General features: G+C 37.8%; 1 protein-coding gene across 3 annotated transcripts in view; it reads left to right on the top strand.

Annotated features, from left to right (window-relative positions):
- The first annotated feature begins 2,596 nt into the window (after nt 1-2,596).
- The window catches only part of carmil2 (capping protein regulator and myosin 1 linker 2), a 61,041-nt gene continuing 47,284 nt past the window's right edge, over nt 2,597-16,353 (top strand). For all 3 annotated transcript variants that reach the window (XM_067588695.1, XM_067588696.1, XM_067588694.1), the window contains exons 1-13: nt 2,597-2,938; nt 9,414-9,514; nt 10,545-10,595; nt 10,758-10,817; nt 11,654-11,775; nt 12,024-12,121; nt 12,434-12,504; nt 12,648-12,721; nt 12,854-12,929; nt 13,876-13,964; nt 15,053-15,147; nt 15,956-16,042; nt 16,333-16,353. The exon at nt 16,333-16,353 is cut by the window's right edge and continues 89 nt beyond it. In XM_067588695.1, coding sequence (XP_067444796.1) covers nt 2,911-2,938; nt 9,414-9,514; nt 10,545-10,595; nt 10,758-10,817; nt 11,654-11,775; nt 12,024-12,121; nt 12,434-12,504; nt 12,648-12,721; nt 12,854-12,929; nt 13,876-13,964; nt 15,053-15,147; nt 15,956-16,042; nt 16,333-16,353 — 973 coding nt within the window. In that variant the 5' untranslated portion in view covers nt 2,597-2,910. The remainder of the gene's footprint in view (nt 2,939-9,413; nt 9,515-10,544; nt 10,596-10,757; nt 10,818-11,653; nt 11,776-12,023; nt 12,122-12,433; nt 12,505-12,647; nt 12,722-12,853; nt 12,930-13,875; nt 13,965-15,052; nt 15,148-15,955; nt 16,043-16,332) is intronic.

Genomic DNA, 16,353 nt, shown 5'->3' with positions numbered 1-16,353 from the left:
TATGTTTGAAGCAATTTAAATGTGAGAGTTTGAGGACAAAATTCTTGTTCTGTGTAAAAAAAACTTTACCTATAGTTTAAGACATTACTGTTTTTCCACCCCAAAAAACTATGATGTATGTTGTTGAGATGGGTAATAGAGACAAACAGTAAAAATCACTCTATTCATTCACTACTCCCTATATCATAGACACTCAGTAGTGAGCAGAAAATTTGGGACACTCACTGATTATCATCATTTTGTGTCATCACTGTGAGCTGTAGAGTGACACAACAATACTTTTCACATCTATAAAATGTACTGCATTGTGAGATTGTTATCAGAAAGTGTAACTTTTTTTTGTTTGACTGTGGAACCGTAAGGGCAAGATACAGCGAATATGAAGTGATTTCAGATACAGATTAATAGCTCAATAGATTGATTAGTCTACAGCCATACTAGCTGACACTCAGGCACAGCAGCCCTTTGAATTAGCATGTTAGCATTCTAACCTTTGCTTATTATCACTTAACACAAAGTACAGCTGAGGCTGATGGGAATGTCATTAGTTCTGCAAGTATTGGACAAAGTGAAATTGACCCGATGATAGTGTTAGAGGAAAAGTTATGCAATCACTAAATTTATTAGAATTCATCCTGAGGAGAACATGAATATGTGTATCAAATTTCTTGTCCATGCATTCAATAATTGTTGAGATATTTCACTCTAAATCATAAATCAAAAGTCAGAAAAACCAAAGTCAGCAGGATTCATCCTTAGGGGAACATGAATGTGTGTACTACAGTATATTTCATGTCATAGTCATTGAGATATTTCAGTCTGGACCAAAGTGTTGGACCGACTGACCAACTTTGCTATACTTAGTCATGCTGCTAGCATAACTGAAAACCATGATAGGCTTGTACAATATCAGGCATTGAGTGAATTATGGATTAAACCAGCCAACAGTATATAAAGCATGGATGTATTATAAGAGCTCATATAATACATCCATGATACAAAGTAGTTAAAATTAGCTTCACCTCCACCAGCTACAGCATTAAAATGCCTCCTACCCATCAATGCATCTGTGATAATAATCCAAAACACTCTGCATGGTGAATATTCTTCAGTGGTGGAAAGTAACTAAGTACATTTACTCAAGTACTGTACTTAAGTACAATTTTGAGGTACTTGTACTTTACTTGAGTATTTCCATGTGATGCTACTTTATACTTCCACTCCACTACTTTTCAGAGGGAAATATTGTACTTTCTACTCCACTACATTTATTTGACAGCTTTAGTTACTTTTCAGATGAAGGCTTGACACAATGGATAATATAACAAGCTTTTAAAATACAACACATTGTTAAAGATGAAACCAGTGGTTTCCAACCTTTTTGGCTTTTAACGTCTTACAAAAAGCAGTGTGTAGTCGGGGTCACATTTCACATGTCTATGAGTTGTTAACAGCTCCACCAAATAGTGATTTTTCCCTCTAAACTTCTCACATGCTTTCATTTCAATAAAATTATGTTATATATAATAATATATCAGCCAGAGGGACCCAACCATTACTTTTACTTTAATACTTTAAAGGACCAGTGTGTAGGATTTAGTGGCATCTAGTGGTGAGGATGCAGATAGCAACCAACTGAATACCCCTCCCCTCACCCTCCCCTCCCAAGCGTGATGGGGAACTTACAGTGGCCACGAAAAACATGAAAGTCACTCTCTAGAGTCAGTGTTTGGTTTGTCCATTCTGGGCTACTGTACAAACATGGCGGTGCAATAGGGCAGGCTCTGTGGAAGAGGACCTGCTCCTTATGTGGATATAAAGGGCTCATTCTAAGGCAACAATTTATTTTCATGGGATTATATACTAATTAAAACATACTTATGAATATTATATTTCTGCCAAGTCTGTTCTGCTAGATGCCACTACATTCTACACACTGCACCTCTAAATAGGATTTTTCATGCAGGACTTTTACCTGTAATGGAGTATTTTTACATTGATGTATTGATACTTTTTTGTAAGTAAAGGATCTGAATACTTCCTCCACCACTGATATAAATACTTCAGTATATTTTGATGCTAATTTAACTTTTATTTAATTCTGAATGCATTCTTAATTGTAAAGGAGAATATTAACAATGTATTGATACTTTTACTTAAGTACTTCCACCACAGGTGCCAAAATACTTTAATTTTTTTTTCTCATGCACATCTGGGTGCCCCCTAGTGGCTAGAGATCAGTCTTGCACTGGCTGTGCATGTACCACAGAATTGCTGTCTCTGCAAATTAAATAGCACCTGTTTGACTTTCTGAAATGACCGTCTTCAACCACTGAGATGTGTTTGCCATCTGTTTCAATGTTTCAATGTAATCCCATGAAGCATTCAATATTTTAAAAATATCTTTAAATGTCATATACAACACTTTGAAGTTGTGAAACTGCAGATTTCCTGACTGTGGTGTATTTCTCAGTGTGGGAGGTTAGATGAGATGAGGTTCCTGCCTGCTCAGTCTTCTCTACGTTCACTGTAATAGTGACTCACAGGATGGAACAGGATGTGAGTGTGTCACCTTCACTCTGCTTTTTCTGACATCTGCTGCTACACACCAGTACCTGCCTTCTCTGGTGTCTGTCCTGTCCTGTCTGACGTGGATGATTACTGATTTTACTGATTGTTTATTCACATGGGCTTTATCTTTTTAAGTCTGGACATATGAGCTGTGAACTGAATATTAAGATCTACATTTCCCTCCATATATTTTTTTTAACTTTTTGTGTTAATAATGGAGTGTGAAACACTCAGCCTGACCAGTTTTCAGTCAGAATAGTTCACTGATGATCACAGCTTGACTTCTTTTAGGACTGTGCATCTTTCCAACAATACCAACGTTTTATTGAAGTTGACAGTATGGACTCCGTCTCTCAGAACCTGCAAGGTAAGACCAAATTCAACAGCTTTTATCTTAAGAATTTAGTTTGCTATTTCAATAAAAAAAAAGGTGTCACTCATGTCTATCTCCAAGCACAGGAAAGCAGGTTGGTTCTGACATATCTAGACTATGGATATGGTCCACTGTAGCAAAAAAATATCTGCAGAAGCTTCAGATAGTTCAGAATAGAGCAGCACTGGTCCTGAGCTGTTCTTTCAGACAACAGGTTGAGGGAATGCATGCTGGTCTCTTCTGGCTAAAGGTGAAGAAGTGGCTGGGGAATATGTGCTCTAAAACAGCCAAGGATAACCTTTACTAGGAATAGCTCTATTCCTAGTAACCTAGTATCCCAATAACTAACGCTTTAAGGAAAACTTTTCTGTACAGGGCAGACATTCAGTTGAACAATTTATTATCAATATCAAAAAAATGGCTAAACAAGATTATTTTAAAGAAAAAAAAGCCTAAGAGATTTCTAATGAGCTACAGATACATGTAAGGCTTTTCAGACTAACAGGATTTATACAGCTGGTTATGACAAGAATATAATGGTGTTCTACAGTATGTTGTGTTTGTAGACTGGGTTGTGATGGGCTTTTGATTGCAGTGTGTATGCTGCAATACTGCTGATTGTGTAATACTTCATCTTCTACCTTGTCTGTTTCATGTGTATGTATTTAAGCACGTATATGTATGTATGTAGGTACTAGTGCCAATAACCAATTTCCTTTAAAAGACCATGCCACTGAGTTTGTATCATTTAGGATAGAATAGAATCTTTATTTATATAGCACTTTTCAAAACTAGGATTACAAAGTGCTTCACAAATTGCAAGTGCAGATATACAATGACAAAAGAATGTGTTGCATACTTCACTCAAAGACAGCAAAAGTAATTTAAAGAATAAAAACACACAGAAACAAATCAGGGCAGAGAAGCACTCCCTAAAATGCCTTTGAGGAAAGATAGGCCTTAAGAAAAGAATTAAAACATTCAACAGAGTTTGCTGACCTGACCCTGAGGTGGAAACTGTTCCATGGCTTGGGGGCCAGAACAGCAAAAAATCGGTCCCCACAGGTCCTGAACTTTGACCTGATGGATTTGTATGTGGTCTGTAGTTCACCAATATATTGTGGTGCCAGGTTGTGTAGGTAAGTTTTGAATTCAATCCTACATTTCACAAGGAAGCCGGTGTAGTGAAGCTAGCACCGAGCTGATATGAGAAGGCTTTGGAGGCCTAGTAAGCAGTCGTGCTGCTGAACTTTGCCATACAAACGTGCTGCTACGCCTTGGCTTAAACAGGAATAAAGTGACTTACAATAGTCAATGCGGGAAGAGACAAAATAGTGGATGACAATTTTATATAATAATGATAATAATAATAACTATTTGTATTACACCTTTCATACAAGAAATGCAGCTCAAAGTGCTTTACAATAAAATAATTTACATGCACCAAGTGCTTCACATGAAAAGGACATAAAAAGAACATAAAGCATGTAAAAAAAAACCCATTAATGTAACATAAGATGGAAAATAAAACCCACTCGATAACAATAATTAATATAAGGTAAAATGAAGTGAAAATACAATTCACAGAATGTGTACTTCAGTGGTGGTTATTTGAGATTTAATAAGTGAAAACTCAGAAAGTATTTCACTATGTGAACACAATCTGTAAATTGGCACCGAGGTCTCTGAAGCCATAGGCAAACAGAGCCTCCCTTTTCTCAACGAATACAGACTCACCAGCAGTCTTGATTTACCGAAATAAGCCTCTTTCAGCTTACCCTAGAACATCTTCCCACAGGTTTAACCTCACTGTAGGTCTTATCTGTGTTGGGCGAAACCTGAAGTTGCCCCAGAAAGAAACCACCCTTCATATATACAACAGCCGTGCAGTAAATCTATCCTCAGGTTCTATTTTTTTATTTGGAGGCTGTAGTTTGTGTAGCCATTGAATTATATTATGTTACACAGAGAGATGTTTCTTTTCTTTTCTTTTTGTTATTTTTAACAGACATACATAACCACCATATAGCTGTGCTACATATTACACAATGTTATTTTTTTTACCAAGCAGAACAACAAAAAACTGTGTGGTAATAACTTGATAATAATCACCAGACTGCAAAACATCATGTATATCCATGATGAATATAAATCAAGTGACAGAACCCAAATCTAATCAATCAATCAAATCTACAACAGTGACTCAGACAAACACAAAGCAGCTCCCCAACAGGAAGGGAAAAAAAAAACCTTGTATAGTTAGAGATAAGACCTGACGTCCATAGACATAAAACATTAACCCTTTAACATCCAGCGTTTTTATAGAATTTTCACCTATTTGGCATACCCAAATGGAAAAGCGTATAACAGAAGAACTGTAAGGCCATGATACATGTATTAGGCTTCATTTGACAAGTGACATCTTCTAGTTTCTGGAAATGTGTTTGTTTAGCATGTGGCTAAAACAAAAACAAAACTACATCAGTTCAAATAAGGCTCAAAAAAGTGTTTTTGGCCCTCGTTTATAATGAGTCATATTTGAATAACAAGAATTAAGACATGCTTTATGACAGAACTATGCAAATCACCATAAACCTTCTACATCTTGTCAACCTGTATGAAATTCCAGACCTCTAGGCCTAACCTTATGGGAGCTAGGGAGTTTTTGGTTTGTGGTGTCACTGGTGGATAACCAAACCTCTCCAGTTATCTCCAGTTGGCCAAAATGTGCCAATTGCTTTTACTCATTACTGTGTGATGCTACCGCTTACAACTGACTTAAGCGGGTTGTTGGCGACCCGGTGGATGTTAAGTGGTCCAGAAGCAGCAGATAAGCAATCAATCAGATCCAAAGTCAATAGAAAATGCTAATTGTTCCCACTGTAGGCACCATCCATATGTGCAATATACTGTGCATTAATCTCAGATCTAACATTTGTATCAATATCTCTTTAATTGGTAAAGAAACAGGCTCCACATTCTGTTAAAAATATCTTTCTCTGAGAGATGTTTTCAATATTTTGGCCACCTGAGTTAGATCAATGAGGGCAGACAAAACCAACATTTGATTTGTAGTAAACCGTCTAAAATATGCTAAATTGCTGATATTGTCCTTTGAATGTAACAACTTAACTAACAACTAAACATGGAATCATTCAGCTTTCACGGCATTATGAAAAAGCCTCTGAAACAGCAAGCAGTAGTGAGAAACACTAACAGTTTGATAATTGTGTAATAGTTCATGCTGTTTCATATGTGTAGTATCAGAGATGAACCACACTTTACTGCACCACAGTCTGGCCTCACAAACACCAGTTTTGCTGTTAGACAAAATGTTAGATAATTACTGACTCATTTTAAGGCTAAAAGATTAGCTGCTCTGCCCCCAGCTATCCCTCAGCTAACAGCTGTGTTTCCATTGCAACAGTCAGTGACACCAACTGACAAACCGAAGGAAACATGACTAAATCTGTGGTTTTTGAATGATGTTATGAACTGAGCATAGAGAGGGGAAAGACTTCAGAGACCACAGGATTCTTTGAAATTGTTTTTCTGTATTCACTTCAATCATGATTGATATTCTTGTTAAAATGTCCAAAGGAATTTATGAAGAACAGCAAGAGCAAAGAGTTCAAGAGAATGTGACCGTCAATATGCAGACATCCTGTGAGGTATCATCAATAAACCGCACACAGTATGACCATGTCTGTGACGCTCTATACCACAACATAGCTGAGAGAGAAGACGTATTTGGGGATTTTGCTTTTAAGGTTTGATGATCACCATCTCCATGATCATCATAATTTCCATGCCAGGTACCATTCCAACAGTGAATCTACCAGGGTGGTTCCCAGTACATGTAATTGTGAATGTTAATTGAAACTGAACTGAAACTGAATTCAACTTAAATTCAGTGACAATCGAAAACAAACACCAAGACACAGCTCATCAAACTGAAAGTTTTGAAAAAAGAACCTCATCATCATTAGATCGGAAGTGTTGGTGATATTTATCTGCGCACTGTGACCTTGCACTGAGTGATCACACAGGTTGCAGTCAACAGTTTGTTGCGTTCTTTTAAACCACTTAATTTAAAAAGAAAAAGGTAGAATTTTGTCAATTTAGAGGATGGGTTCACAATGACAAGTCTGTCTTAAAACAACAGTCAAGAGCCCAAATGAACAGTGAAACAGGTTTTTCTTGCTGTAATTATTCCTCCTGTTCATACAATGTAAGTGATGGGGGACAAATCTCACAGTCTTCCTTCTGCGCAAAAATATATCTAAAAGTTTATCCGAAGCTGATATGAAGCTTCAGTGTCCAAATGAGTCAAATCAAGTAGATATTTTTCAAGGAAACACAAAGAGGGAATTTGATGCTAAAAAGACTGTAAATGTGGCAGATATCCACTTGATATGACTAACTCAGACTGATGAAGCCTCATATGAGTGTCACACAACTTTTAAATGCATTTTTACACTAAATGACTGTGTGGACACACTGTGGATTTTGGCCTCCATCACTTACATTGAAAGCACATTTGAAGGGAATCTTTTAATAGCCAGTATGAACAGGAGGAATGATTACAGCGAGGAAAACCTCTTTCACTGTTCATATGGACACCTGACTGCTGTTTAAAAAACAGACTTGAAAAATTGTGAACCCATCCCTTAAAGATGCAGTATGTAGAATTTAGTGGCATCTAGCAGAACAGATTTGGCACAAATGGAATATAATATTCATAAGTACATTTCAATTAGTGTATAATCACCTGAAATTTAGAATTATTGTGTTTTCATTACCTTAGAATGAGCCCTTTATATCTACATAGGGAGCAAGTCCCCTTCCACGGAGGCCGCCATGTAGCACAGTAGCCCAGAATGGACAAACCAAACACTAGCTTTAGAGAGGGTTTTCTTTCGCGTTTTTCATGAGTTTTGCAGCCACCATAGATTCTCCTACACATTTGAAAGGGGAGGACAGGGGTATTCAAACTCTATACTCTGCACAAATTTACTTTGCCCCACAGGTGAACTTGATTGAGGCGATCCCACCATTGAATTGATTTTGGCCTGAAATTATTTTCATTGAAGGGGACGTATTATACTTTTCCTTATTTTCAGACATATATATATAATGTCACAATATCGGATATTCATGTTAAAAGTAGCCGACATGTCAAATAACGAGGTAAACGTATGTAGCAGTAATCCCTGTGAGCAGAAAGCCCTGGCTTCAGACTGCTCTGAATGCTCGGTTTCCAACGGTTTTTTCTACTTTCAGCCCGAGCTGACATCAGACAGCAAAGTAAAATAAGTAGTTTACTTGTTGGAGGTATGCTTGTTGTCTGCAGCTCTTCATAAAACATCTCACTGTGGCTGTTTCTGCTTGTACTAGTCCTCCCTGTGTTATTTCTAACTGATCTGCTGAACAAATAGCTCCAAATAGCTCTATATATTGTTGTTTCGACCGGTTTTTAGCACGGCTAAGGAAGCTCCGCTAAGTCAGTTAGGTACATGTTTTTACTTCCTGTAAATTCTTCACAATTAAAGTCTCCCATTAGTTAGTCATATAAAAGATTTTAATTTGAAGCAGTAAAACAGGAAATGTTTGGTTTGCAATGACGGTACAGTTATACAATTCTGATACGTAAAGCTGGCCAATCAGAACAGAGTGGGGTCATCGCGAAAGGGGCCTTAAAGAGACAGGAGATAAAATAGATTGTAAGAGAAACTGTGTATATTGAGGGGCTGCATAAAGGGTCAGTATAAGATGAAAAAGCAGTTTTTTGAACTTTGAATCATGCAAAGCTACTCTAGCGGAGTCAAAAAATAAAAATTTAGAGCTGAAATGAGCATAATAGGTCCTCTTTAATGCTGGTTTGACCGCATCCTTATAAAGAGCAAGTGAAACAGTTTGCTATATGTACCAAACCACCTGTCCCAGCAATCATCAGATTACACACTTTTTGTTCCCTCTATATTTGGCACATTCAATCAAAGAATCAATTAAAAAGCTCCAAGAATAGAACTTATTTACTTAAGAAAATGGTTAAATATGACACTGCATGTGTCTGAGGTCTTAGCAAATTTGCCAAAGAGAAAACAAACCCATTAGCCTTTGGGTTGGAAAGGCTGCCAATAACCTAAATGCTATGGAAATACACCAAAATTAACTATTTAATTACATTATTAAATGATGTTTAAGTGGATCTATTAAAACACACATTAGTTAGTCCTGATGACCAATCTCCACATAACTCAGCTGTCCATATGTGTGTTCTTATGTGTATTTAAAATTCAATATACAAACCTGGATAAGAAGCTGTTCTCTAATATGTTGGAGGATGAAGGTTCAGCATAGCAGATGCTGTAGTTGAGTTCAGTCAACCATTCTGAATGATTACAGGTAGAAATGTGTCAGTGTGCATGAAGTTCTCTCCTGTTTGTGTGTGTGGCTCTGTGAGCAGATCAGATCTCAGAGCTGCTGAAGCCCCACAGAGTCTGTCTGGTGACGCCCGTCATTCTAAACCATCCCAGTCAGCCAAGCAGATCATCCAACAGGTTTGTGGTGAGTCATGGACAGAATTAAGTCTTTAATACCTATGTAGAAAAATCAGGTATCAACATCAAGGGTTCAGCTACATAAGGCTTTTAATGGATAAGGTACAGTATATGTGGGACAAACCAAAAAAGATTTTAAAAAGTAGCACTAACACTCACATTACATGAAATGCCAGGATACTCTTATTAATGGCAAAATAGGTATTGTCCCTGCCTGATTTTTCATGCTAAGTGAGTGCTACTCTTAAAGCTGCATTAATTGATTTGTTTTGGCCACTTGGTGGCAGCGGAACAAGCTGTAAACACACCATTGACATACCAACACTGACGTCATAAAGTTGATATGGCTAACGTGTTAGCAAACAGTTGCCTATTTACACATCTGATCCAGCAGATATAGAGCTGCATCAACATTCATTAGGAATTGTGTTTGTGTTCACCTGATGAATGTACGTCCAATATTCACTCTCTTTTTAGCTCTGTTTTGGTCTTGAAATATCTGGCTGCCAAATGCTCCTCTGCTAGCCACTAACTTTGCTAACCTTTTCTGCTGATTCAAAATAGACTAAAATGCTCTATAGATTAGAGGGGAACTTGAGGTGTTGATAATTCGCTGTTGGTTTGTCACTATGAGTGACCCTTTTTCATATTACACATAGTCGTTTCATAAATTGTTAATATAAAAATATCAATAAGTGCAGCTTTAAATGATAATTTTGGTGTTTTTGCTTTGGATAGTAGATGCTTGGGTTTAGCACTATAAAGTAAAGACTGTATGGCAGCAGTGATTTCAGATCAAATTGCAGTTTTTGTGCCAATATTGACTGACTATTTTCATGCAGTAGGTAGACAATATTGCATTTTTTTTTCTCAGGGTCAGACAGTTTCATCAACAATTTAGTGTCCAGCCAATTTGCTGTTTTTACTCTTTGATGCTATAATAACCATGATTTTCCTGTCAGGGGATCTATGGATCTATCAGTGTCACATCTAATGTCTCTCCTCTATTTCTATTTCTTCACTGTCTCTCTCTGTAGGTGCTGAGTCTATGGAGGGGTTACGTGATTGCAAACAAGCAGCCTGTCAGGGTAAATCACAACTCTAATGTTTATTTTAGCTAAACAACCAATGAAACTCTTATAGTAACAAAAAATGCCATTATTTGAGCTAAAGCAGAATTTGATTTCCTCCCCTTTGTCTTGTTCACACTCTGAGTGTGTTCACATACGTGTTTGTTTGCATGTGTACAGGTGGAGAGCACATTCAGCTACTTGGACATTTGCTCCATCAACATTCACAGTCTCACACAGGTACACTCTCATTATCATTTTAACAAAATCTTGCATACAGTTTTTTAGGATTAGTTACATGCATGGTTCAATATTGAATCCACATCTTCAGAACTCTTCACACAGTCAACTTTACCAACACACTGCTGTGCACAGCAGCTCATTTTACACCCAAAATCAAATCAAATCAAATCAAAAACACTAACAACAGGCAACACATGATGATATTTTTATGACTGTCTGTGAAGTAGTAAATCACTTTGTGATCTCTAGATGTTTTTAATTATGTAGAAATTGTATATATGTTGTATATATGTTGTTTTTTGATTGGTGATAGTGTAAGAAATGTGTATACTGTGTAAACAAACTTCTCATTACAGAAACATCTGTCCACATGAATATATGTTTTTGAACATAAACTGAAGAGTTTTGAAGTGAGGATGTAAACATGTAAAATGTGCTGCAGATCCACAGAGTGTTTTTGCTTGTTTGTGTTTGATTGAGAAAAGTATTCAGGACATTTGAAGCTGTTGTCATTTAATGCTCTTTGTGTAAAAGTAATGCGAATGTTGTCACAGTTTGGTTTGAAACATGCATATAACCAATTGTAAAAAAAGTGTAATATATTGATCTTATTTAATATTTTTTCCTTTATTTCATCATATATTCTTATCCAGTTATATTCCATTTGTTCATATTGTTTGTATGTATGTATGTTTTTAGTCAATAGAATACTTTAAAGGTGAATGCTGTCTTGTAAAGTTAATCGGTAGAGCTTAGGGGTATTTTCGTGGAGAGTCAGCACCCTTTAGGTCCATATGATCTGATTTTAGTTTGTGTGTGTGCGTGTGTTGCAGATTGTGTTGGAGACAGACAGGCAGACTCTGTCTTTCAGTGTGTTGCGCATTGAGGATCTTGAGGCCATGGTCAGTCACATGACCGCCTCACTGAAGAGGATCTTCCCTGATTCATCTCCAGGGTGGGTCTCAATCACCAACCTGCTGCATGTTTGACTGCACACCAGCAGACTGAAAAACTATTTGCACATATTGTATCAGTCTTTACTGACTCTATCCCTCTTTTGAGTCTCTAAGCAGTTGCTGAAAAATATTTAAGTGACTCTCAGATTCAAATTAGATTTTAATGACCTGATGATATTTCCTCCGATTTGTTGTACTAAATCTCAATATATTTCTTGTCCTCTAATTTTTGTGTATATACCTTCAGGAAGCTGTTAAAGACGATTTCTCCTGAACTTCAGCAGAGACTTCTCACACTGACCAGTGCGATAGAGGAGCAGTTGAATGATCAGTCTGGATCCTGTGGTATGGACCTTTAATTTTACAGGGCAGAGGGGTGTTTCATAGAGGTGGCTCAGAAAAGCCAGGCTTACTGTGAAAAGTCTTGAATGAACTGAACAAACTAGAACAGGGTTAATCTGTTTCATAAAGGTGACTCAGAACTGATGTAAGTCAAGACTTGTCATCAAGCACTGGTCAGGCTAGTTTTCTGGCATTGTCTGGAGGGATACGTTTCCATGGTTACTGGGGTCAGACTTATATAAACTTTGACCTTGGACTAAGAAGTTCAAGTATTTCCAGGAGGTTAAAAAGTGTGTGTTTGGATGTGTGTTGCAGGAGGATTCTCTGATACCTATGCTGCTCTGTGTGACTTCAATGAGATGCCGTTTAGAGAGGAAATTCAGTGGGTAAGTCACTACTTTAATACAATGTAATACACTTTAATATGCTGTGAATACCAAACTACTGTAGTGACACTTAGAAGCACTTGACAATCACTGAATGTTAGCATCGGCGTATCCAAATAAAGCATGGCCAAGTGTTTTGACAGGATGTTGACAACATCTACTTCATCCACAAATGGAGAAAGTTCAACCTGCAGGACTTCAGCCACTTAGACAGCAGGTGAGATACAATACAGTCCTGTTTCATCCAATTTTTCCCTTAACCTCTGTTACATACTCTGTTTAAATTCCTCTCCTCTCCTCTCCTCTCCTCTCCTCTCCTCTCCTCTCCTCTCCTCTCCTCTCCTCTCAGGGACTTGGCAATAGCAGTAGCAGCTTTGTCCTTCAACCAGTGGTTTACCAAGATATACAGCAAAGAACTCAAACTGGTACAGTCTATTATTAGTTCATTAAAATGTCTTCTTCTGTTCTTATTCTGGAGTGGTTCTTATTCAGGAGAGGCTGAGATATCCTAACTTGATAGCATTTTGCATACTCAGGTCTCTCAAAGTCCACACCCTCCAGATCCACAGATGACATTATACAACTGAGTATTACAAACCATGACGAGTAGACTGATCTTACTGTAATGATCAGTGCGATGCTCCTTCAATAAACTCAATTTCATCAAACATGGGTCATGGGCCAAACATAAGGCTTATCTCAGCATAAGACTGGGTCTTAAGACTAGAAAATTTTCATGGAAGGGATGCTAGTTTTATTACTGGCTTTCACTTGTAGAGGTCCAACCACATTGATAACATCCAGCTGAGAAGATAAAAGGCAAAATCTTCACCTCTGTCGGGATTTAGCACTTAAGTTCATGTTAATGACTCCTAGAAGTTAATATAATGTATTTTTTCAAGTCTATCTTAAGCCAATACTAACATTTTATAACCACGCTAAAGAGTTATTGGCTGCTGTAATCCTTCCCTCTGTTCATACTGACCAAAAGTGTTTGCAGAGTGACTGCACTGTAAGAGATATGGGTTAAAATCTCCTCTCTCTGTGTTTCAGCAGTCTGAGTTAGACAGATCAGGTGGATGTCTTCCCAAGTTACAGTCTTTTTAGTACCAAATTGCTGCTTTATTTTCCACAGACAGTGCTTCCTCATTGAACTGCAGTAGAGGGACTGTAATATAAAAAGGGAGAGAGTACTGCGTTAAGATATACTTGAAAAAATCTCAATTTGTCCTTTGACAAATTAGTGAGATCCAGCCTTTCACTGCTTCTGAAACATCATCCCACCATGAGTCTACAAAAGTCTCCCCTAGTCCCTGATTCAACTTATTGTGAATTTATGGACCTTGTCTGTCTCTGTGTTTGTCCCTTCAGTCAGTAGACGTCCAGCAGCAGCTCACCTTCATACTGTCCAGATCTCCCAGTCTGGAGGAACTCTCACTGGAGACCAGCGGACTCAAACTGTGAGTCTGTGTGCAACTGTGTGCAGATACGTTGGTATATAGCAAGATCCTGGGGGAAGTAAACAAACAACTTCCCTCAACAAGACTTATAAAGCTGCATTGAGCACACTTCTTCAGGGAAGCTGCTCAGTGACTCACAGTTTAAGATTTAGCTGCACTGGTGTGCTCTGAGTTTAAATGTGTGATAGAGATTTAAAGTTAGAGAAGAGCTCTTTAGATGTTGGAAGGAAGCTTTGCAGATATCCTTTAATGCACAGGCTGAGCTTGACTGCAGGCTAGAGGTCCTGATTGCCAACATTATTAGAAAATAGGATCTAATGAGTCTGTACCCTCATAATGCAAAACCATGCCATCAGCCTGCCCTTTGTAATGTCCTTGGCGTAAGACAATACTATGTTCAATTGTGATAAAGGTGAATGACAGACTAACAAAACGAGGTGTATCATGTCACTGTCCAAGGTGCTGATCCTGGGACCCCAGGAATGCAGATGTGTTTCAAGATTCCCACTACTTTACTGGGAGGGAATGCAGTCTTTCAGCAGACTGGTTTTGACATTTCAAAGATGAATGATATAGCAGGAAGAGAAGTGAAGGAGGAAGTGAAGATGGTCTTGGTCTTTCGGTCATCTGCAGTCATCTCATTGAACTCTTCGTTGAGTTTGAACTTGATCTCTGTGGTGTTAAAAGTACTCTGAGACTTCATTGAAATGTGCCCGGCATCATCCACACTGATCACCAGGTTGTCTTCTGTTAGATGTGGCTCTGATGCCAATTTGCGATGATTTGAATGTGGACATTGTCATATGAACAAAGAGACACAGACCCAAAAGGTGTGTTATAACTAGGGAGAATACACCTCAAGAAAGATTTAAACAACATTTTTTCATATGTAAATCTAAGCAGGCTGCATGTAAGTCTGATTTAAAGTCTAGTTTATAGATACAGTATATACTCACTACCTTCCACATACTGAACATATGACGTTTATACAATATGCAAACTGCGTGATAGTACACCATTTACTTATGCTTACTTTTCCACATGGATGGAATTAATTGAAACTGAGACATTTGTCCTTTCCACTGCAGGGACTTTGCAATCAAAATGGCAGCTGCGCTGCGGGAGAACACCTCTTCTACCTTGCAATCCATCAACCTCTCAGGCAATCCAATTGAAGACAAAGGTGGGCATTTTATATCACATCTGAGTGGCAGAAGCACAGAATCGGAATAAAACATAAATGTTTGAAGCCATGTTACATCTTAAGCCACGTAAACCATGTCAGTGTTCATGTCTTCTTTTGTCAGTCAGAGAAAATGAGCTGCTAATGAAAGCTGCCACCCTCTTGACATTCTAGTATGTGATTTAGGATCTGTTTACCCAGAAAAAAACAAAAAAACAAAAATCTCACTTTCGTCTAGTTCCTCTAGTAAAATGAATCTGTGCAGATGGTGTTGGTCTTATTTGCCTTATTTACCCAGGTTTTCATCTTAAAAAAATGACCTTTCAGATATTCAACATGTGTTTTTGCAGTGTGCTGGGACAGTTTTCATTAGACTTACTTTCGACTGAAGAAATGGTCCCAGTGAAAATAGATACACAGTAATCTGGACACTGTTTCTGAGATTTCCCTGTTATTTTTTTCAAATGGCATTCAGTGCTTTGGGGCAGTGACCAAAAAGCGGATTGATGGCCATAAAAAATCTTAGGCTCGATCATCTTGGCTGCCAGATAATGTTAGGTACAGGTGTCGTAATGTAATGATAAAGCATTTAAATGTATAATACCAATTAAATTCACATTTTGTTAGTTGTACAGAGGTACATGGTTTATTTTCTGTTTACATTAACAGATTTCACATTTCTTTGTGTATACAGGGTGTAAACTAAGTAGTAATAGAATGGCCAACATTTTACTTTGTTTGTGTGTGTGTGTGCGTGTGTGTGTGTGTGTGTGTGTGTGTGTGTCTGTGGGTGTGTTTTCATTCCTAGGTGTTATAGCACTTAGTCAGGAGTTGGGGAATCTAAGTGAAGGACTCAAATACCTCTCTCTGTCCCGGGTGTCCATGACGGCAAGAGGTAGATTCACACACACACACACACACATACACACACACACTGCAATTATGGCAATAGTGGTTGTTTAACAATGAAGACAACAACTCCCATGATACCACAGTACTTCACAATGTCATCACCCTCCGTCTTTTATTATTGTTTTGATTGAGCGACCCTCAGCAGATCGTGTGTTTAAGACCCCATTACAAAGTGGTAGAAACTCCGCTAAAATTTCTAAATACTTATAATGTGACATGTCATAAGGGAAGCTTTCATACTGTACAAGAAATTGTGATGTTATATGTTTCCAGGTCTTGGTTGCCTGAGTCAGG

This window comes from Thunnus thynnus, chromosome 5, assembly GCF_963924715.1.
Source record: "Thunnus thynnus chromosome 5, fThuThy2.1, whole genome shotgun sequence".
NCBI classification, from domain to species: Eukaryota; Metazoa; Chordata; class Actinopteri; order Scombriformes; family Scombridae; genus Thunnus; species Thunnus thynnus.
Note: the sequence above shows the minus strand (reverse complement) of the source record. Positions and strands in the feature narration are given on the sequence as shown.